Source organism: Fusarium keratoplasticum, chromosome 12 (genome assembly GCF_025433545.1).
Source record: "Fusarium keratoplasticum isolate Fu6.1 chromosome 12, whole genome shotgun sequence".
Taxonomy (NCBI): Eukaryota; Fungi; Ascomycota; class Sordariomycetes; order Hypocreales; family Nectriaceae; genus Fusarium; species Fusarium keratoplasticum.
The window spans coordinates 232,475-253,208 of NC_070540.1; the positions used below are offsets into that span (position 1 = coordinate 232,475).

General features: G+C 50.8%; 5 protein-coding genes across 5 annotated transcripts; 2 read left to right on the top strand and 3 right to left on the bottom strand.

Moving 5' to 3' along the window:
- Positions 1-497: 497 nt before the first annotated feature.
- Positions 498-2,353, bottom strand: NCS57_01366200 (COesterase domain-containing protein; the record flags this gene model as incomplete). The annotated part of the gene is made up of 5 exons (XM_053063291.1): positions 498-584; positions 633-1,570; positions 1,620-1,854; positions 1,907-2,069; positions 2,136-2,353. The coding sequence occupies 5 exons, from the start codon at positions 2,351-2,353 to the stop codon at positions 498-500; spliced, it is 1,641 nt and encodes a 546-aa protein (XP_052906624.1).
- Positions 2,354-3,694: 1,341 nt separating this feature from the next.
- On the top strand, positions 3,695-5,113 carry NCS57_01366300 (uncharacterized protein; the record flags this gene model as incomplete). The annotated part of the gene is made up of 8 exons (XM_053063292.1): positions 3,695-3,718; positions 3,775-3,993; positions 4,050-4,266; positions 4,317-4,367; positions 4,423-4,446; positions 4,496-4,603; positions 4,651-4,749; positions 4,806-5,113. The coding sequence occupies 8 exons, from the start codon at positions 3,695-3,697 to the stop codon at positions 5,111-5,113; spliced, it is 1,050 nt and encodes a 349-aa protein (XP_052906625.1).
- Positions 5,114-7,651: 2,538 nt separating this feature from the next.
- Positions 7,652-8,830, bottom strand: NCS57_01366400 (uncharacterized protein; the record flags this gene model as incomplete). Its single annotated transcript, XM_053063293.1, has 1 exon — positions 7,652-8,830. One exon carries the CDS (start codon positions 8,828-8,830, stop codon positions 7,652-7,654), a length of 1,179 nt encoding a protein of 392 aa, XP_052906626.1.
- Positions 8,831-12,976: 4,146 nt separating this feature from the next.
- NCS57_01366500 (Protein kinase domain-containing protein) lies at positions 12,977-17,288 on the top strand (the record flags this gene model as incomplete). The annotated part of the gene is made up of 7 exons (XM_053063294.1): positions 12,977-13,573; positions 13,625-14,794; positions 14,897-14,923; positions 14,977-15,037; positions 15,278-15,628; positions 15,679-16,489; positions 16,538-17,288. The coding sequence occupies 7 exons, from the start codon at positions 12,977-12,979 to the stop codon at positions 17,286-17,288; spliced, it is 3,768 nt and encodes a 1,255-aa protein (XP_052906627.1).
- A 111-nt stretch (positions 17,289-17,399) lies between these two features.
- Positions 17,400-19,722, bottom strand: NCS57_01366600 (Protein kinase domain-containing protein; the record flags this gene model as incomplete). Its single annotated transcript, XM_053063295.1, has 4 exons — positions 19,447-19,722; positions 18,493-19,395; positions 17,660-18,439; positions 17,400-17,609 (listed from the first exon to the last, which is right to left on the bottom strand). The coding sequence occupies exons 1-4, from the start codon at positions 19,699-19,701 to the stop codon at positions 17,400-17,402; spliced, it is 2,148 nt and encodes a 715-aa protein (XP_052906628.1). The 5' UTR covers positions 19,702-19,722.
- Between the last annotated feature and the right edge of the window lie 1,012 nt (positions 19,723-20,734).

Consider the following 20,734-nt stretch of genomic DNA (forward strand, 5'->3'; position numbering starts at 1 on the left):
GAGGACTGGCTCTTGCACAGACCACACTCTGTTGCAGACTTGCGAAAAGGGGCTGGACAAACTTATCACCTCGCGGACTGACGGATTGGTGTACAACTGGGGCCCGGTTTCGCTGCTGGCACAGAAACCTTACGCTGCTCGAATGTGACTTGTTAGATGTGAGAAACTGGGACTAAGACTCTGTTCAGACAGCGAGTCCATAGAATCGTATGAGAAACTGGAAACCATCGCACCTTTTATAGTGTACAAAAAGTAGGTGCGCATAACTAGATGATGGACGATTACCATACTCCAACCTAGTCAAGTGTGCATTTCGTTTCATCACGGCGTGCGTTATGGTACCGTATGTTTACATCCTCTAATCTGACGGGGGAAAAGCCAATTTGGAAGGCAGAGAAAGTAAGAGATGACAGCATTGCGTGGCGATGGCAGGCATCAGCAAGCCATTTTACAACTCCAAGGTTGATATTAATAGAAAGGTCTATACTATAATGTATCTATCTCAAGAGGTCTCCAAGAAGCTTCTGCACGAGAGCTGTGACGGACTGAACAACGGGGTACTGGGGGAAGCGAGGGTTGTACACCTAATACCTTGTTAGTGTGGTGGAATCAAAAAGAGTTGAGGCACTTACAGATTGGCAGACGCCGTTGAACTGCCCTCTCGAAGCCTTGAGCAGAGAAAGCTCATCCCCGGGAACGCCAAGCTTGACCAACTCGCCTGACTGAGAGACCTTGTTCCAACCAGGTCCAGCAGCGGGGTTCTTGATCCAGGCAACAAACCACTTGTGGATAGAATCAGCCAAAGCCTGCTGAGCGTCGGTGACGCCCTGAAGAGAATCGAAGCACTCGTTTCCGCCATGGAAGAAGGGAACTTCGGTTCCATGTGTAGGCGCAGTGTTGGGAGGACCGACGACGTTATCGTAGGCACCAAAGAAACGGTAGACCCAGGTGTCCTGTCGCTTGCTTCGAACATCGAGGAAGTAGTCGACAGGGCAGTTGAAGCGAGCATCGCCGTACTGAGCACCGCTGCGAAGGGACTCGCTCGCGTAATCCGAAGCCTTGTATGCGTTGATGAGCAAATTGTCAGGAATATGAGCGCTGTCAGCGTCAAAGGTGTTGATCCAAGAGCTAAAGTTGCCGTTCTCAGCGCCGTAAACAAGGCTGAAGATGGTTCCCTCTCCGTTGGAAGTGCCAGTTAGCAGGGGAACTTGTGAAGCATAGCGTCCAGCCGAGAAGCGTCTGGCATAGTTGGAGTGTCGGGTGATATCATCAATAACGGGAGTGAACCACGTGTTGAAGGTCGAGTTGAAGTTGGCAGTCTGGAAGTCGTAGACGTTGACGTCACGAAGACACTCGAGTTGGCCATCGCCCTTGGGGCAACCGACCTCCTGGGCAACGGCATCGAGGGCCTGGTTGACGGGAGCATAAGCAGGTCCCGAGACGGCATTGGCGCTCATCTCGACAGCACCCTTGAGGAAGGTGTTGGGATGGTTCCAGAGGTAGTGGTCGACTTGGACGGCGCCGGAGGAATGACCACCAAAGACGATGTGGTCGGGGTTACCACCGAAGGCTTTGTCATGTTAGCCAAAGTATTCATCCAGGCGAGCGTATCTCCTTACCGCGAATGTTCTTGCGAATCCAGTCCAGGGCCTTTTCCACATCCAAGATGCTAAAGTTCTGCGACTCATCGGGGTTGCTCTTCTTCAGCTCTGCAGAGTTGGGCGAGGCGAAGATGCTCTCGCGGGTGTTGAAGTTGACATAGACGACGCCATTGCGAGCAAAGTTGGTGCCTTGGATCTGGGGGTTGCTGTTGGAGCCAGTGACCATGGCACCGCCATACATGTACACAAAGACCTGTGGAATCGATCAGCCTAGAAACGACATGTTGTCTGCAGTCGGCACTTACGGGCAGGTTCTTGCCCTTGGAGGGTGCCCAGATGTTAAGGTTCAGGCAGTCCTCATCCTGTTGGGTGAAGTGGTCGTTGGAGATGGCCTGGGGGCATGTCGGACCGTACGAGAGAGCCTTGAAAGTGGACTTGGAGTTGGGGAGATCCTGAGGCGCACGCCATCTAATCAATCGTCAGCATGATGGACAGATGAGAGTGGCGTCGAGTATCAGGATACTCTAGACTTACCGGTTGTCTCCACCAGTGGTCGCAGCAAAGGGAATGCCCAGGAAGACCGAGTTACAATGCTCGTCTTGGAACCCCTTAATCGTGCCCTGCGGAATAACAGCGCTGGGCACCTGCGGGCGACTAGGAGGACAAGCAGCGGCCGCTGTTCCAGAAACGAAGCATGAGGCAGCCAGAGCTAGACCTGTAGCGGTCGTGATCACATTGACGAGTCCCATCATGATGCACTGGTCGCTGATGGCTGAAACCTGAGATGCAGAAAGGGACAAGATCGACTCCTCCTTCACATGGAATATTTTTTTCAGCAGCAAGCAGGTTCAGACTTTTTAATAATGGAAACTCCCCAGATGAAAGGGCAATATCCCCGAGGAGCGGGCGGTGCAGGAGCCTCTAACTGGATGCAGAGACGTCGAGGGTTCCAGAAAGTGGAGAGAACCATGAACGGCCGGGATGTTCTTCGGCAGAGCTAGAGGGCAATGTTACCCGCCTCGCTGGACGGAAGACTCAGCTCAGGCAATCATGGTACGCTTTGACGTTTGGTAGTCGGAGATAATCAACGAGTTGAGGCATGGGTCATGACTCTGCCAGGTAAAGATCCCAGTCTCTCTAGTGCGATAGCTTCCTGAATAGGCAGTGTCAAGAGCCCCTGCGTCTCTAGCTTGAATGGCAAGACTTCGGGAAGACGTCGGAACGGCCGGATGAGCTGAAATATCACCCTGACGGTTTGTGTGTGAAGATTCCATTCCATGGATTGTTCGATGGCTGCTTACGGCCGGGGATACTTCTTGTCTCCGATGCCTTGACTCTTCGCTGAGCTATCAAGTCCCTGCTCTCGAGAGGTGCTGAACGAAATCTTGGTCATCAAAGCGCCAGATGTTATGCCCAAGGCGAGGGATTTTCCCCAAGATACCGTTCTATTTCGCCATCAAGTACCTCTACCCCGAGTCATTACAAGCTTTACCATTAGTGTGAGTACCTTGACTCGATGTCAAAGTGATCGACAGACAAATCCCCAAAATGGGAAGGCCAAGGACCGATAAAAACTAGAGAGTGGACCATCATGCAGCATCACCACAATTTAGAGTTCAGGACCCTAGAGGCGTTCATCAGAAGTCTGGCCGTTCCTGGATTTCACCATCTTTTGCAGAAAATGTCCATGGCTTGCCTCGGAATACTGCGGTGGATGGACGCTTGGGGACACAAGCAGCAGCTATGGCCATAATACGGCCTTTATTACAATCGTACCATTGCTTGAGTCTCGCCTCCATTAGCTCACAGCGTGGAGCCAAGCCAAGATGCACCGAAACTACGCCGTCCTTTCACGTAATAACTCAGCTGCATAAACACACACAGCTGACGGCCCTCCCTAAACACCGAGAACTTGGTCAGCTAATGCACGATCCCTGTACCTCTCGGTCTACGGCATGGAAGGTTAGGGGCCCAAGCCTAAAACATAGGTAAGACGGAAAACGGCGACTGACCTGCAGATCGAAGGAATAAGACCCGGGACCCCCTCCGCCGGCCTCTCCGCGTGTTGGTTCACTTGCACATCTTGAGTCGCAATGGCAGAGGGTCTCGGTCAAGTGGTATGTGCAGTTTGTTCCCCGTCGCTGATCCCTAGGGTATTGATCGTCTTCGCTAGATATCGTGGTATATCTGCACCGTGGTCGCCTGTCTCTTCCTGGCCGCCCGGTTGTGGATCCGATTTCGAAAGTTTGGGTCACTGGCGGTCGACGACGGACTCATTATACTGGCGACATGTTGTCTCATCGGGGACTTGGTTATACAGCAGCATATGTGGAATCTGGGGATGGCTGAGATTCCAAAGGCGAGCAGGGAGAACTTTATACAGATTATGAAGGTATTCAATGTCCCCTTGGAACAATTTTCGGCAATGGCATCTGACTCGTTGTGAAGATGATTGTTCCCGGATCGATCCTTTACGTGTCTTCGCTATGGGCCATCAAGATCGCCCTCGTGCTCTTCTACAAGCGACTCGCAGCGCCAGGAACGAAACTACAGATTATTTACAATGTCGCGCTCGGCCTTTTGGTCGTGTTCTGGACCGTCATCTTCTTTCACATTATCTTTCAGTGCTTCCCGCACGACAAGAGATGGTCGCAAGATCCCGATTGTACGCACAATACGACTGAGTGAAGGCGATGTGATGCTGACGACTTACAGATCAGTGCGATCCGCACAACGCTGAGATCAACTACTGGTTGACTATTATCCGTAAGATGATTCACTTTCAACATTATATCGCGCCTACATGCTAATATTTCTCCAGTGAATATCGGCACTGATGTTGCCAGTGAGTAGCCAAGTTCTCGTAACCGTTGTCCCCATCTAACACACACCAGTCATCAGTCTGCCGATTTCCATGGTTCTCCAGCTTCAAATGAAGATGAAGCAAAAGCTTGGTGTTGCAGCCATCTTTGCGCTCGGCTTCTTTGTCGTGATCGCAAGCAGTGAGTATAGTCCCTAACTCTTGCATCGCAGAGCCTGACCTGTGCAGTCATTCGAGCATATTATTCGAAACGAAACGAGACCATGTTGACGTGCACTGTCTCCATGATTGAGACCGCTGTCGCAATCATCGCCACATGCCTTCCACGTACGTCCTGTCTTCCAGAATTACCTCTAGTGTAGCTAATACTAACTTCGACACAGCGCTTCGCACCCTTCTCCTTGGACACATGTCTTCCGCCGGAACCGGCTCCAACTACGGTCATTACGAACTCTCATCAGCGGGCGCAAACCGCAGTAGACGAACACAACAAAGCCGCATCACGACCAATGTCGTCGGGGGAACGAGTAACCGAGACAACGACTCGCAGGATGAGCTGGTCAAGGAAACGACGGGTCGACCGATCGATAGGGCAGACAAGGCAGGAATCACGGTCAACACGACGATCCAGATGCATCATGGAAGGGATGAAAATAGGACATCGCGGGTGGAGCCTGGGGATTTCGCCTAGACAGTTTAAAGTCGGTTCTTGTAATGTTTAATGAAACTGAATCGCACTGTTTGTGGATTGAATATCTCGGAACACACCGAGACATTGCGGCTCACAATCTTACTACTCACTCAGCGGCTTCTGGTTGGGAGAACTGGTTTGCCCCATCACAAGCCTAGCATTAGCCACCTTCCCAACTATGCCAAAAGATTACCTCCTTTGACTCTCTACGGGTTGAAAATAAGTCGTCGAGGACAAATGTTGGAAGACAGTAAGCGGCTACCATCCATTACACGAATTTTGGTGTAATCTCCCTGTTGGAGCCGCCCGACAAGGCAATACAGTTACACATACGCGGTGATCCCATCACCAGTCGGTCGCCCGATGGAGCAACATCCAATGTCTTACCGGGGCTTGAAACTGAGGTTTCGATTGAACGGCTATTATCCATAAGTAGGTAGCCTCTCATTTGGGCTTGCCTAACAACACTTGGTGCGCCTCAGCTGGAAATTCCGCGATTGCATCGAAACAGGCATTTGCTGAATCTTGATTGGCAAGGCATACGAAGAAGCCTTCGAAATTGCGGACTTGTCTTGACGCTTATTGGCTCTGACCCACTCATGGCTGGAGGCTCTCACAGCTGCAAATGCGGCCGCCTGATGGCGAACTTGCGGCCGTTGCCTTATCTCAAACAAATTCTGGGCGAAGTCAGAGAAGAGCCTCATCGCCATGTACATAGAGGTGATGCTCCCCAGTGCCACTGCGGCCATGGTGGTATGAAAGTCTCTGTCGATGCTTGTCTGATCCCCCCCTTCTCTAAGATACAGTTCTTGAACCACCATTCTGTACCTAATCATGGCACGTCAAACACTTCTTCACTCTCCACGCTCAGCATCACCCAATCAAAGCGCCCCCAAGAGAAGCTACAGATTCGCACAAGTTGCAATAAGGACTTCTTCAACGCGTGAACTGACATCACGCCACTTGGCAAGGCCTACCACACACCCATTGCCACAGTTCAGTCAAATTACATCCCCTGTCCGCACTTGGCCATCCGCCACAATCCCTTCATTGTCTCCGGGGGACGAATGGGATTCTTCTTCGTCAATTAGCGACAGTGATAGCGACTCTGAAGATGAAGACCGGGCTGAAGAGTATACTCTGCCGGAAGAACACGAGTGGCAGCGACTCAGATCGGAGCTCCTACAGTTGGCGCAAATCCAGCTCAAGGAGTTCAGCTCTCGCGTACAGTACGACGCATCGCCCCTAACACGGTCTAGAATGGTAAAGCGGCAACTTGAGCCCCTCTGCTTCGAGGAATATCAGGATCCCAGCGATACAGAACTGGTAGTGCTCTTTCGCCCACCCAAGATGAGGAGACGCTTCCACCATGCTTGCCCCTTTTACGTATCCGACCCGGTAAAATACAAGCAGTGTCTCCTCCTCTACAACCAACAGTCTATCGAGGGACTTATCGACCATCTCACACGCCATCACATCAAGCCCTTTTACTGCGCGAGATGCTCTGAGACTTTTGACACACCAATCAGTCGTGACAATCACATCCTGGATGACAAATGCGAGCTGCTAGACCCAAAGCCCATGGATGGAATTGATCAATATCAGAGATCCAGGCTGTGGAAAAAAGACAGATGGCACCTTGATGAGAGGAAACGCTGGCGACGGATATGGACAACCGTCTTCCCTTCACAACCGCCTCGCTCACCATACCTCGACCAAGGCCTAGGGCTAGAAGTTTCCATAGCTAGAGACTATTGGAGCCTTTATGGGTGGCGGTGCGTGTCAGATTTTCTGAGCGATCGAGGCTTGATTGGCTACCGCGATGACGACGAGGAGAAAGCGCTGGATGCATTATGCGACTTGGTACAAGAAGATTTGCTGGTGGACATAATTGGGGGATGTTCACCCGTTGGCGCCTGCTAGATCGTGTGTAACGATCTTAGAAGAGAACTTAAGCATTGAAATATCACAAGACGAGGTATGTATTCCATCCAAGACAAGCTTACAGTACAGCAAAGAGTGTCTGACAGGCCTCAGAAACAGGAGCGTGGTTGGCACAAGGTTAAGCAATAGTTTAGGTAGAAAGTAGATTTTATATAACATTCCTGGGTTGCCAGTATAGCATGGCGCGTAACAGTTGAATCACGGTGATAAGGGAGGTGGGTTTTGATGTCCAGATTGTGTTTGAACTATTAGCCAGCCTCGTGAGAACGGCCACTTCTTCCACAATAACGAGGAGATAGCCTTCAAGAGCGAACAGCACTCCACAGTCTCTTTCTGAGCGTAAAACATTAAAAACAGAGCAATATTAAACCCCGCAGGCCATGTCATGAGCCACGTTGCATAACATGTTTCATACCCATCCTCGTCCATTCGTGACGTCGTATCCCATAAACAAAAAACAAAAGCCCAACCACCTCACGACCTCATTTAAACTTGACAGCCAAGGCTCGGAACTGTGGAAAGGTTCGCAAAGGCATCTACCCACCCCTACGGCTCAACAATGCTGCCTGTTGGTGAGACCAGGCTTGGGTATGGTCAGGACGACGAGGGGTCTGGATCGAGCGTGAGAGGACCGAAAATACAATCAATGATGCGCAGAGCAACTGCACAGGCCTGTTCGTTATCTCGATAACAGCCAAGCTCGACAAGGATTTCGTACATCGTCCATGGAAGCCGGTCTATGGCTCTATTGCGGTAGCCATTCGCGATCACGGAGACAACATCTTCAACGTGGGGCGAAGGCGGGTCGGAATGGAAGATGTTGCTCCAGATGTAGTTCCACTTGTCGACGGAACGACCTATGTGTTTTAGACCCTCTTTCCAAGAATCGTACTCCTCGGGGAGTATCACGCCAGCTTCCTCGATGGTCGCTATCAGGCAGGCCCTGGCCCTTCTATGACGATCCCGTGACGCCTCTGGGTTATTTCCTTGAACGAACTCGATTCGGCATCTTGTACAATAGTATTTTCCTTCTCCTAGAACGTGCTGGCGCTCAATGTGCTGCTTAAGGTCGCAGAGGCGCGAGTATCCCCTGCAGCTTTGATACCGGGCGGGGTCGTACTTGTGGAAAGGGCAGTCAAACAGCTTGACCTCGGGATCGAACTGCGGGAATCGAAGACCGTCTGGCTTCCTACTGCCGTCGTTCCCTTCCTCGTTGGGATTGTCTCCGTTTCTATCTCCCCTTTGGCGTTGCTTGCCCTTCTTGTCTTGTCGCTTTTCGTCGCGGCGGCGGTGTGAGTGTGATGAGGGGGCTGAAGACTGCCCAGTCTGAGGGCACGTCTTGAAATGACCGTGAGAAAAATCGCCCAGCCTCGGTAGGAAGACGAGGAGGGGATGGAAGAAAGGGAGTTTGCGGAGAAGAACGGTGATGGCGAGAAGTCTCAAGATGAAAACTTGGCAGATGATCAAGCCCAAAGCCTTGATAAAGCTGGCCAGGACACTTGGTGGAGTGCAGTCCAAGGTGAGACATGTCGCAGCCTGGCGGGATGGCAGCGCATATGTGGTGACGGCAACATCCTCGCTCCCGCTGAAGTTGGAGTGACAAACTGATGGTTGATTCGACACTTCAACCACAGGAGCCTTGTCCCGCTTTGACTTGAAGCAATGAATGATGTGACGGATGATGTTGGCGAACGCATCAAGAGGGTGCATGACGAGGTCGCACAGGCGAGTAAGAGGAGGGTGTTTGAGCTTGGAGGGGAGTTCGGTGCACATGATGCGGACAGTTTCCAAAGCCTCAAAGCAATGAAGAGGGAGATTGGAATATATCGACGTAAGCCGGCAGGCGCAGTGAAGGGCGAGTGCTTTGAGATCGGATGTTTAAGTGAAGGGGCGACCTAACTGCCTCTTTTATTACCATTGAGGCAACGAGGCGGCTCAGCTATGTCCACATCTGCGGTATTGTAATTTCTTCAAAGACTAGAAAAAACGGCCAAGGCAGTCCGAGATTGTGAATGATTTGTTTCAACGTCGATCTGCGCGGCTGATTGTGGTTTGCTAGAACCGATTTCATCGCAGTGCGGCCTTCGCCCTAGAGTCCGCAATTTTGGACATGGGCGAATCCAGCACCAATTATCGATCGGATCTCTACCGCGCGAACATCCAATCGTTGATTGCCGATTGGATGAGGACCTCGTAGCCCATTTCAGATGCGCCAAATCACCCCATTTTACCGCTGCAAGGCATTTTGAATTGAGGCTTGGAGCTGGGGGAGGGAGGAAAGGAAGCTGAGCCAAAGCCCGCTAAAATTTAACCTTGCTTTGCCCAGCACAGTAGCCGACGACCCGTCAGTTGGAGACTGCGGGGCGGGCCGTCCTGGCAGGTACCCGATCAATGGCATCCAATGTTGACGGGTGGGCTGTGCCTCCACGCTTGCGAGGGTTAACAAGTGAGAGAACTACCGTCTAACTCGAAAGGATCCGTTGTTCAAACAAAGGTGCAGTGAGATTGCCGATGACAAAGAAACCCCAGATTTCGTGCGTCTACACAAGTGCCAACTCCAGAGACAGGGGGGTCCCTGCCAGGGCCGCAAATGCGGACGCTCAAGCATCATGTCCACAAATGCGGACTTGTGTCTACACGGTGGTGGAATGCCAGCACAAATAAGTCAAATCAGTCAACGATAAAATACGATTCTTCGTCCTCAATTTCGGATGTAATTCTGCTTTCAAATCCCCCTCTTTTTTACTCCAACGATCACACAAGGCCAGAAACGCCACATTGCCCCAATCATGCCCCAATCGACATCAACACAGAGGTTTGTCTAGGCTGTCTCCTCCTTGCCCTCACTGACTGACCAACCAAGCAACACGTATCAGTCGTCAAGCTGCCTATTTTCGCCCCAGGACTACAATAGCAGTATTGAACGCTGGCTGTCTGACACGGGTCTCGACATCCAAGGTCGGCTGCTGACGGGGGCGCAGTGCGGTGGAGCACAGCCACCCTCCTCCACGCCATGGGTGTCGAAAGATGAATACAGGGGGAAGATGTGATTTTTTTACAGTTTCAGGTGTGGCTGTGGAAGGTATCAAAATGTGCATATATGGCGTTCTCGGCGACGTGGCACTCACCGTGGTTGTTTCTCGGGTTAATTTCTTACCTTATTCTTAGCGATGCTGGTATTTCTAGTTTCAATCAACACATGTCGTCCCTCTTACAACTTGCTTGAGCTGCCTATCAGGCACCAGCCATCCACCCCCAGATGTTGGCCATACAAGGCTTGATCGTACACTTTGCAAGCATAGCCACGGCACACGGCACATGTCCCATACTATTGAGCTACCCATTGGGCAATAAACTAGAAAATCTCAATAGGCCTGCTTATCACTTTCTCCCTCGCCTTCTCTCCACCGTCTCTGCACAGCCATCGCGTCTTGCACTCCGCTCCCTTCTGTGCTTTCGCTGTAATTACCACGTCCTGCTCTACCTAGTGGAGCCTCCGAATGCGATCCTTGCCAGGAGAAACCAAGTTTGGGGTCCACGTGACTATGCAAGTTCGGCTTTCACGATTGAAGTGAGGCGACCCTTAGACTTATAGGTTTAGCACTTAAGGATCAATATGTAGGGTTGTAAACCATCTCAATTTCAAGAATAGCGTATCACTATCCTCTGCACCTGAAGTTTGTTAGCGAAGGAGCTGCGTGAATGCAGAAATGGAGAAACATAGACGTCACTTCACATCGCACAAGGTGGACAAGATCTCTCAGTATTATGCAGATCGTTATCCTAATTGGTGGTATTCTATATGATATGGTTTGCACCGCCCTTGGGGTTCGCTCAGTCTTTACGGAGGCTCAGTTGTGTGCTTAAAAGACGCCTTAGAAAAGAAGAGAAATAGTCACTTTGACAAACACAAATCCTAGCTGGCTTTGCTTTCAACCGCCGCCCCTTGATAGGTAGTTAAACCTCCTTCAGGCTTTTTCTATGGAATTCTCAAGTGGTTACACGGCATACGACTCGAACCAAACCACACCTCATCAGCTGCAGTCTCTAGGGTAGGCGACAATCCTTCGAGGCTTCCATATGACGTCACATGCTTAAAGAAACCAAGGGCGCGACAGAGCCGCGGGAAAGGCCAAGGTGACGTCACATTTTTCTACCGTGAGGATCTATTGGGGTTTCCTGGTCTTGGTGTCGTTAGTATCAAAGGAATACTAAAGGTTGCGAAGCAAATGGTGGGCGTTTTTGACGACCAGTCACTCAAAGGGTGAAGATGCTACATCACCGTCCACGTCCGGGGAAGTAAGAGAATAGATAGACCAGAGATCAATGACGCGTTATGTTACCTCACGGTAAGGGTTCAGAGCTAAGGGAACCCAGCAACGATGTCAAACAGTTGTGGCTGTTGAGGCTTGAGTGGCTTCAGGGGCTGTTCGAGTTGCGAATGAGATAGGCACTCAACCAGGTTCTACTGATAAGAAGCCTTGGCTTGGCAGTGATTGCGTTTTCCGGCCGATGAAGGTTAAGTTGTTCACTTGATTGTGGCTGTTGCTCCACTACCATCAAATCTCCCATGCAAACTAGTCGAGCACAACTTGTGCTGAACTTCTGGTACCTTTGATTGGGTCGATTCGGCTCTGAACTCCGTTCCCCAAGCTTGAAGAAACCATTGGGTCAAGAATCAGCGGCTTGGCAATAGTGTGTGATGGTGATAGATCTGGGCCAACCTTCAGGGGAATACATAAACCTCGATTCTTGGCATCTCTGTGTACTAGGCAGCTCGCCGGTGGAGTATCCTACCACGGAGACTCGATGACCCTTGAGCAGTGTATGGACGCCTGCTCCGATGCCGGTAACTGAATCGCTTTCGACTTCATGTCAAGTGGTGGCTGGTGCTACATTTCTTATACTGGAGAGGAAGGAAACCTCTGGGGTCCTCTCGACGACGACATGTATACCAGTGGTTACACCAACACCTGTTAGATGCCAAAAGGATTGAGATGTCTTGGAGGTGGTGTTTGTTGTTGGAATGTCGGCGCACTCGTCGGAGAGAATTCTTGAGTCCTGAGAAGCAGCCACATGCAGTTTCTTGCGCTGGAATGTGAATGTAATTGGATCATATATAATTAAGATTCTTTATGCCCATCTATTGATGGAGCTCTGAGTACTGTTGGGCTATATACATGATTTAAGACGAGGAGAATTATGCTCAAGCCCAGCCAGCCTTGACTGCTTTGTGTGGCTAAACGTTGCACAAATAAAATGCGCTTTCCACGGCTGAATTTCCCTTTCCATAGTGGAAATAGTGATGTTAATAGTTCCTATATCGAGTCTTCTGCGACGACGTCGATCAACTCCTCGTACTCCTGGGTATGTCTCAACTACGTGAAGGCGCCATGGGTCCTTGCTCCACTGTTAGAGCGCTATCAGCTGCTGGCGAGATTTTCGGGTGTCATTGATCTGGCCTTAGTGAGACAGCCATGATTGGCTTAGGTCCCTATGCGCGACGCGCTGGATGCCTCCATTTCTCGGGCACCTTCTTAAACGTCTCAATGAGAACAAGACGCCTTTAGAGCAGCTTAACGGGGTAACACAGTAGTAAAATGAGTGAAGCTTCTAGCCTCTGCGGAGTCCAGCAGATGTACGTTGCAAGCTCTCAATCATGCCAAGCCAGTGCGGTTAACGGCATCTCCCAAACAGTCGACGAGGCTCGAGCTGACGACTCGACCAGGTCTAGCGTGCGGGGTGACATTGCTTACCCTGTCCTTGTGCCTGGTTACCTGAAGCCCTCATTCGTGCATCCTCCAATGTCCCCCACAATAACTTCAAGTTTCAGACCAGGCTGTGATTTTAGGACTTGATTGAGCTCGTAGGACACGATGGGCCATCTTGGACTCGTCATCAGAGTGTAAAGGAAGCAGCATGTCGGACGGATCGATAACGGCGACGGAGAGTGAGATACCACTCGCCGATTGCATCGTTGCGAGCTATGTCAGAAGCAAGATCAGCACCGACCGAGAACAAAAGTACTTGCCTGAAGGCTCAGTCGAGCGACTCATTACTCCTTCTTCCATCAGGGAAGAGCTCAGCGATATACCGATCGAGCCAGAGTCGTTGGATAATCTGATCGGCTTTATCGTAACCCGAGCGAAAAAGGTCTTCACAATCGCTATCCTCGCACAACTCAGCGGACTCGACCTTTACAACGCCATCAAGACTTTTCAAGACGTGGGCTTCGACGATGACAAGCTACCAGTGCTACCAGACCGTCATGCTGACCTCATGTCGGCTGCGTTCAAGGGGCGGAGACTATGGAACGCAGTTCGAAAGGAAGGATTCCTAACGGACCAATGGGGTCTTCTCGTGCCGGTCTTCACCAAACCGCAATTGATGCATTCACTTCGGGAGAGCGCTATACTTCCCCTTGAGCGTGTCAGCAGTGCCTTCAAGGGAGGCACATTTGGCGATGTCTACGAAGCCACTGTAAATCGGGCCCATATGGACGATGAGCTGTTTAAGGTGAGAATCATGTTATCTTAGTGGCATCGTTGCTCCTGACACGTCTTGCAGCGAAATGGTTCTCGTACCAATATTGCGGTCAAGGAGATCAAAGCCAGCCAACTGTTGCAAGGCGATGTCCAAAAAGCCTATGACATTGAAGCTCTGGCGCTTGCTAGAAGCAGCAAAGTCGAACACGAAAACCTTATCCCTTGTCTCGCCGCCATCGAGAAGGGCTCCATGCATTACTTTCTTTTCCCTTGGGCTGATGCTGGCAGTCTTGAAGACTTTTGGCAGAGTAGTCCAAAACTCAGCCTGGATTTTCTTATGGATGTTTTTGAGCAACTACGTGGACTTGCGGCGGCCCTTGAGAAGCTTCACAACTACGACGATAAGAACGTCCCGGCCGAAAGCGAGGGCCGTCCTGCTTCGCCATCAGGCGGCATCAGACACGGTGACTTGAAGCCCGCCAACATTTTGATCTTCAAATCAGACGACCCCAAGCGGATTGGAACCATGAAAATTGCAGACATGGGTCTTGCCAAATATCATCAAGTTCAGACTCGTCTACGAAGGAACGCAACAAGCTCCAGATACGGGACGTCTCGATATGAACCACCTGAAGCCGGAGTGCCGAAACTGAACACGACTCCTGCTATGTCTCGCCTTTACGATACTTGGTCTATGGGCTGCATCTTCCTCCAGTTTCTCGTCTGGCTTTTGCAAGGAAAGGAAGCTTTGAAGAGCTTCAACGAATCCATCCACGAGTACAACATCAAGAACCAGTGGGGATCCATGTACGATCTGGAGCCACCATACTACATCATCGGATCCGACAACAAGGCTCAACTCCATCCTCTCATTGTACAGCGGTTTGGGGAGCTCTCTAGAAGCTGCACACGCAACACGGCGATCGGAGATCTTCTTCATATCGTCAAGACCAAACTGCTCATCGTTGATCTCCCAAGCAGCAGGGAGCGACCTACAAGCAGATGGGTTTCCTTGAGCGAGTCGAGGCCACGATATCGTGCTACAGCACAGGTTCTCAGGGAGCGTTTGGATCTTATCGTAGGTAATGCCAAAAAGGACCCTTACTACCTTTTCACAGATAGGAACCGAGAAAATGCGCCACCGCCGTCGCTTTACGCGCAGCAATCGTCTAGCACCTTGCACCCGGACTCGGCTGGGCTAAGGAAGCGGATCAAACAGTTGATAAGGCCAATTGCACAAATGAGAGGCCATGTAAGTGTCACCTTGATGACGGTAGTTATATTGCAGACAGGCTGATTCTAACTATTTAGCCCGTATGTTATCCTGAGAAGTGATGGACACGTGCTAACATAGCCATGCGTATTTTCGCAACCAAAGAATGTAAGTCAGCATGTCCATGTTTTAAATAGATCACAAACTAATCAGATTTTCAGTATGTGAGACAAGCTACCGTTTACCATAATGCAGATGCTGACCTATATGTGATTGCAGTCTGTAAGATAGGCGCGGTTGTGTCTGCACCTGCGATTCATGCCTCACTCTCAATCATAGGGAAGTGGTTGCTAACTTGATAAGCACGTAAGTCCTCTTACTCATATCCCTCAGTCGAGAGCAATGACTGATATCGTCAAAACCAGCGGGTAAATATCTCCTTCGGCTATAGCTGAGGGTTAACTAACGGGTCAAAGAACGTATGTGCCCCCCTTACTCAATAATGGGTTTTTAGCTCATCAGTCATCATCCAGTTAGACATTCATGTCTGGGATTATCTTGTCGACAACGATTTCGCCTTCAAAATTATCGACGCAGGAGATAGCCCTGCACTTGAGCCTTTCTCTCATGGAAAAACCGAGCAACTCTGTGACAGTTGCAAGGGCCTCGACTTTTGGGCCACAGGCTTTCACATCGAGGATGATCTTTCAGAGCTCAAAGTGTGCCAAGAGAACTGTCAGTTCTGTAGCATGAGGTGGGAGGCCTGCAAATATCTTGAAGGCTATTCTCCCTCGGCTAGATTTGACAGGATTGATTCGGTGATGAAACTCAATGAGAGTGATCCCCCCGTCTTCTCTATCTGCAGTGGCCCCGGTAACTTCCCCCTATCTTCTATGTGATCCCATACACTGACAGTGTGCAAGGTCTGAATCTGCCGGCCTCACTCCAGGTTGGGCTTCCACAGGTCACCGAAGCGGCGAGAACACCATATCAGATCAGGTTGATCAACACTTGGATAAAAGAATGCGACGAGAACCACCCCAAGTGCAGGGGGTTGCCTCAAAAGGACGGACCTGGGAGTCGCAAGGCTTTTCAACTGCCCACCAGGCTCATCGACATTGGCCAGCCTGGCTCCAAGATCAAACTGTACGAGACACAACCCGATGACAAGACTGAAAACCTGAAGTACATTGCCTTGTCTCATCAGTGGGGAGATCCTACCGCCAGCAACCATTTCCGAACCACGACCCAGAATTACGCCGCCCATCTCATCAATATTGACTTCTACAAGCTCCCAGACACCTTCAAAGATGCCGTCACCATGACCCGTGACATGGGCATTCGATATCTCTGGATCGACTCCATCTGCATCATTCAAGGCCCAGATGGCGATTTCAACACCGAGTCTCAGAAAATGGAAGATGTCTTCAGTTCTGCCTACTGTGTCATCGCTGCGAGCTGTGCCAGAGATCAGTGGGATGGGTTTCTCAAGAACAGACTTGAATCTGATTCGAGGCGTTTTGCGACATTCAGGAACGGCCGAGACCCGCCATTCTATGTCTGTCAATTCCTGGATGACTTTAACGCCGATGTTCTTGAAGGACCATTGAACAAGAGGGGCTGGGTTCTTCAGGAAAGAGTCTTGGCTCGTCGGACCATCTTCTTCACTGATAAGCAGATCTATTGGGAGTGCGGCAAGGGTGTTCGATGCGAGACTCTAACGCACATGAAAAAGTGAGCCCCCTATTCGTTTCAAATGTCCTGTCGCTGACTGTCTTACAGTGAGCTTGCAGCTTTTCTTGGAGATCCCAACTTCCCCGAAATCGCCATCCACTCCCCTCGGGCCGACCGAGACACGTCTCACGGCGAAAAGATCCTCTACTACCAAGATCTCTACAAGACCTATTCCCGACTAGCTTTTTCCAAACCTGAAGATAGAGGAGTAGCAATGAACGGTCTAGAGCAGCGACTTAGTCGCGGCTTCGTCTGCAACGGCAAGTTCGGCATTCTAGACGACAAGAGTCTCTTCCACCGAGGCTTGCTGTGGAGACGGGCTGTAACTGTGACTTCTATGGAGAAAATCTTGTTTCCGGCGGATAGACAACAAGTGCCTTCTTGGTCTTGGATGGCTGTGAAGGGTGAGATGGATTACATTCCGGTGCCGTTCGACACGGTGGATTGGGAAACAAGTCTCAAATCTCCTCTGAGACACACTCTGACATTCAAGGATGAACAAAGTAGAACTATGGAGATCAGAGCCAAGGCCAATGAACTCGTTCCTGGCCACGGTGATGATCTCGAGGAGTTCTACGACAGAGTCTCTGATCACGAAGGAACCCCACGAAAGGTGCTCTGCGTCGTCGTTGGGATAAACAAGGGCTCAGGTCGAGCTGAGGAGAAGTTTCACTTCGTTCTTCTCGTGTCTCCTAAGCCGTCTTCTGGACCATGGGTGTGTGAGAGAGTGGGAGCTGGCAAGGTGCCAGGAAGCTGGATCGATTTTACTCGACCGGCAGCTGACATTGGAATTTGTTAGAGACGGAGGCTTGGTTTCATTATGTTATGTACTTCTGGATGGTATCGTTAGACTCGTGATATCTATCACAGAGCCAGCTATGCATCCAGCCCCCAAGTCCTATTTCCCCGTTCACCAAGGGTTCGGCTCATCTGCGTAACCTGGGACACTTAGACACTTTTGATGCAACCTGTTCAGCTTGGTAGCAAGCGGTCCACACCCCAGGCGCTTGAGGCCATCGGTATCAGCTGTTTCAACTACTAGTAACTCCTTCTCAATGATATCAAGAAAGTCATGGATGAAATCACTACACTTGGCGTGAGAGTGAAGCCAGTTGATAAACTAGACAATCGTGAGTGGAAGCCCATGGGCGAGAAAAGGTGTATGCTTACCTCGCCAACACATGGCTTGACCTGGGCTGATCTGCCCTCATCTAACCGGTCAAAGAAGAGATGCTCTCTAAGCTGAGGAGCCCAAGGAATATCAGGCCCTGCCCTCTGCCGGGCAAAAATTGTGACCAGACTCCAGCCACCTAGCATCCAAGCAACAAACTCGAGATACAGACAGCCCATTGTCCAGATATCATATGACCGGCTGATTGTGCCGCCCTTGATGTCGCACTCGGGCGGCCGATAGAATAGAGAGATGGCGACGTCCGTGTTTGGTCGGTTGGATCTGCTGTGAGCTGAATGAAGCTCGGCTTGTCCAAAGTCGCAAATCTTGAGAATGCCTCTACCCTCGGGATCTTCGGGATCTTTGAAGAGGAGAATGTTTTGGGGCTTGATATCCCCGTGCCTACCATACAGCTTCCTACCAGGAGCTGCCTTGTAATCAGCTGTCGTCGAAGACTGGTATGCACTCTGCTCAATGCTTCCATAGCGATGAATAGTCTGCAGACCATTCGCAAGCCCATAGCACTGCTTGGCTACCCAAAGCACACTATCCTTGTTAAACGGCGGTCTGGGTTCCGTAAAGGTCCAGAACCGTGACAAGTCTGTATCAGCCCAGTCGAAGATGAAGTAGCAGGCGTTGCGAAGACGATATGCAGCTCTTAGAGGGACCAGGTGAGGGTCCTCGGTCTTGGAGAATGTGGCGAGCATGTTGAACTCGGACTTGTATTTTTCCAGACTTCTTGACTTGAGCTTTTTGATAGCAAAGGCAGAGTCGTTTGACTGCGAGTTGTTAGAATGGATAAACACTGGGGAATAGAATGAGGTAAACATACCTTGCCATCGTAGAAGTTGTGGTGCTCTGGGTGGATGTGCACCTTGGAAACCTTGCCAAACCCTCCTTCAAACTCTTGTTCTTCGAGAAGATCTCCGGGTTGTCTCTTCTCCTTTGAGAAGGGCAGAATAGTAGAGTCCGGAAACCGATATCTCATAACCTTGCCGTCTACCGCACGAGAGAAGAACGGTGCCATGACAGTCCATTGCCAATCATCAAACTGCATGAGCTGCACTTGGTTCCACCTTCTGAGGCAGGCAAGACGACTCGAATCCTGGGGTCGCGGTCGTAGTTCAAATCTTGGTACTCTCGCCGACTTGACCTCGACTCTTCGTAAGGGGAGCGCGCTGTCATCAACCCCCTCTTTGATGAACTCGCCAATCGATGAGACTCTTTCTATGAGTACTAGGATGGCAAAGATCTTGAGATAGGACTCGGGTTTAGAATTGTTTCCGTGCCTAGACCGTCTGTGAGGCGAAGGGTTACAGATCAGTCTTGTGTACTCATTGGCCTTGGCCAAGATGGCCTGTGATGGCCCAGAAGGCCCAGATAATGCTTCAACAATCTCCTGTCTCACATCGCGCTCCTGAAGAACCCGCCTGATATGGCCCCTGGGGATGAATCCCTTGCTCCCCGCCTGCGGTTTGCGATACTCGGCTAGTAGCAGGTCGTGTAGCGCAGCTTCCGGGTGGCGATCTTTTTGCCACTCACACAACCTCTCCTCCGGCTTGGTATCGTCAAGGCCATCGCCAAGATCGGAGACCTCGCTGTGGTCTGTCGGTAGAACCGGTTGCTGATCGGGGCTGAGAGTCGGTAGCCCCTTGCCTCTTATTGAAGCGAGGGCGATGTCGTTGTTGGTGCGTTTGTCGTAGAGATTGGGTGATGAGGGTCTTGAGATGTCTCTCTAAGCTGTCGTTAATTGACTTGCAAGTGCATTAGGTTTAAAAATACGTACTAATTCAGAGTCTGACTCTTGAATCTCAGGCTGGTTGTTGAGAGGCGTCCCCTCAATGTGGATAATGACTCCGGTCGGAGGAAAGTCATACTCATAGTCCGAGTCTGTCAGCGGTTCTAGATCCGATGTCGAAGAAGCAGTGCTCCGCCGAGATACAGGTTGTCCATCGTTGTCTGTACTCGATTGGGAGTGCTGCGCTGGCACCTCTAGCAGTGCATCGCCTGCAGGGCCGGGGTTGTCGTGGGAGCTTCTCATGGCGACAGCAAGGCAAGACAAGGCAAGGATGGGCCGATCGAGAATTTACCGGGAATTCCGAGGCAACCAGTCGGTCGCAAGGGGGCGCTGTAATTTAAAGGGCATTTGCAATCAGGCTGCGGTAATCCGACAGGCTCAGCTGCCCTCTCAGCCTGGCAAGGCGGCCTCTCATTGGGAGGGAGTGAGACATTTGGTGACTCGAGACTCGAGGCGCAGGGGGTCATTGCTCTCGAGGACCCCTGTACGGAGTCTCGGAGGAGTGACCCCGAGGCAGGGGCAAGTGTGAGAGCACAGCCTCAGTTGACCAATCGATGCTCTGGACCAGCAGGGTGGCTCAGGGTTGAACCAGTATAACCAATAAGCTGAGATCTTGTGCCTCTCGACGGGACCATCGAGTGTGGCTGAGCAAGAATGATAGGTCAGCCCTTTTTCCACTTCGCGTTGCGCGTCACGATGGCAAAGTCGATTCCCGAATAGGAACCATTCCCCGAATACACGTGAGCCCATGAGCTGCCTCACCACCGTGGCTGAGAACGATAAAAGTCCTACACACGCTGCCTAGTCCTTTAGAACTTAATCCTAGCAACAACAACAGAGCCAAGCATCACATCAACAATGTCTCGCGACAGTGAGCGTCCTCCGCTCAAATCGACAAACACCAGCGGTTCCGACACGACGCCTTACGACGATGTCGACGACTTTCAGGATGTTGACGGCAGGAGGATCGACCCTACAAAACTCGTCACTTTCTTGAAGAAGACGTTCAACGAGGGAAACTATGAAGTTCACGTAAGTACATCCCACTCCCGGCATATGTCATACGCCATCTAACATATTGTTCTCAGAGAATCCACGACATTTACAGCGTCCGCGCGCCACGCAGACTCTCCATCGACGAACTTCAGTTGTGCATGTGACCCATCACAACACCTACATCGAGATATTTCATCTCTTAAATACGTTTCAAACTGCAATCTACAATCGCACAAATTGCATGGTCCCATTTCCTTCCACCTCGAGACGAGAATGTCAA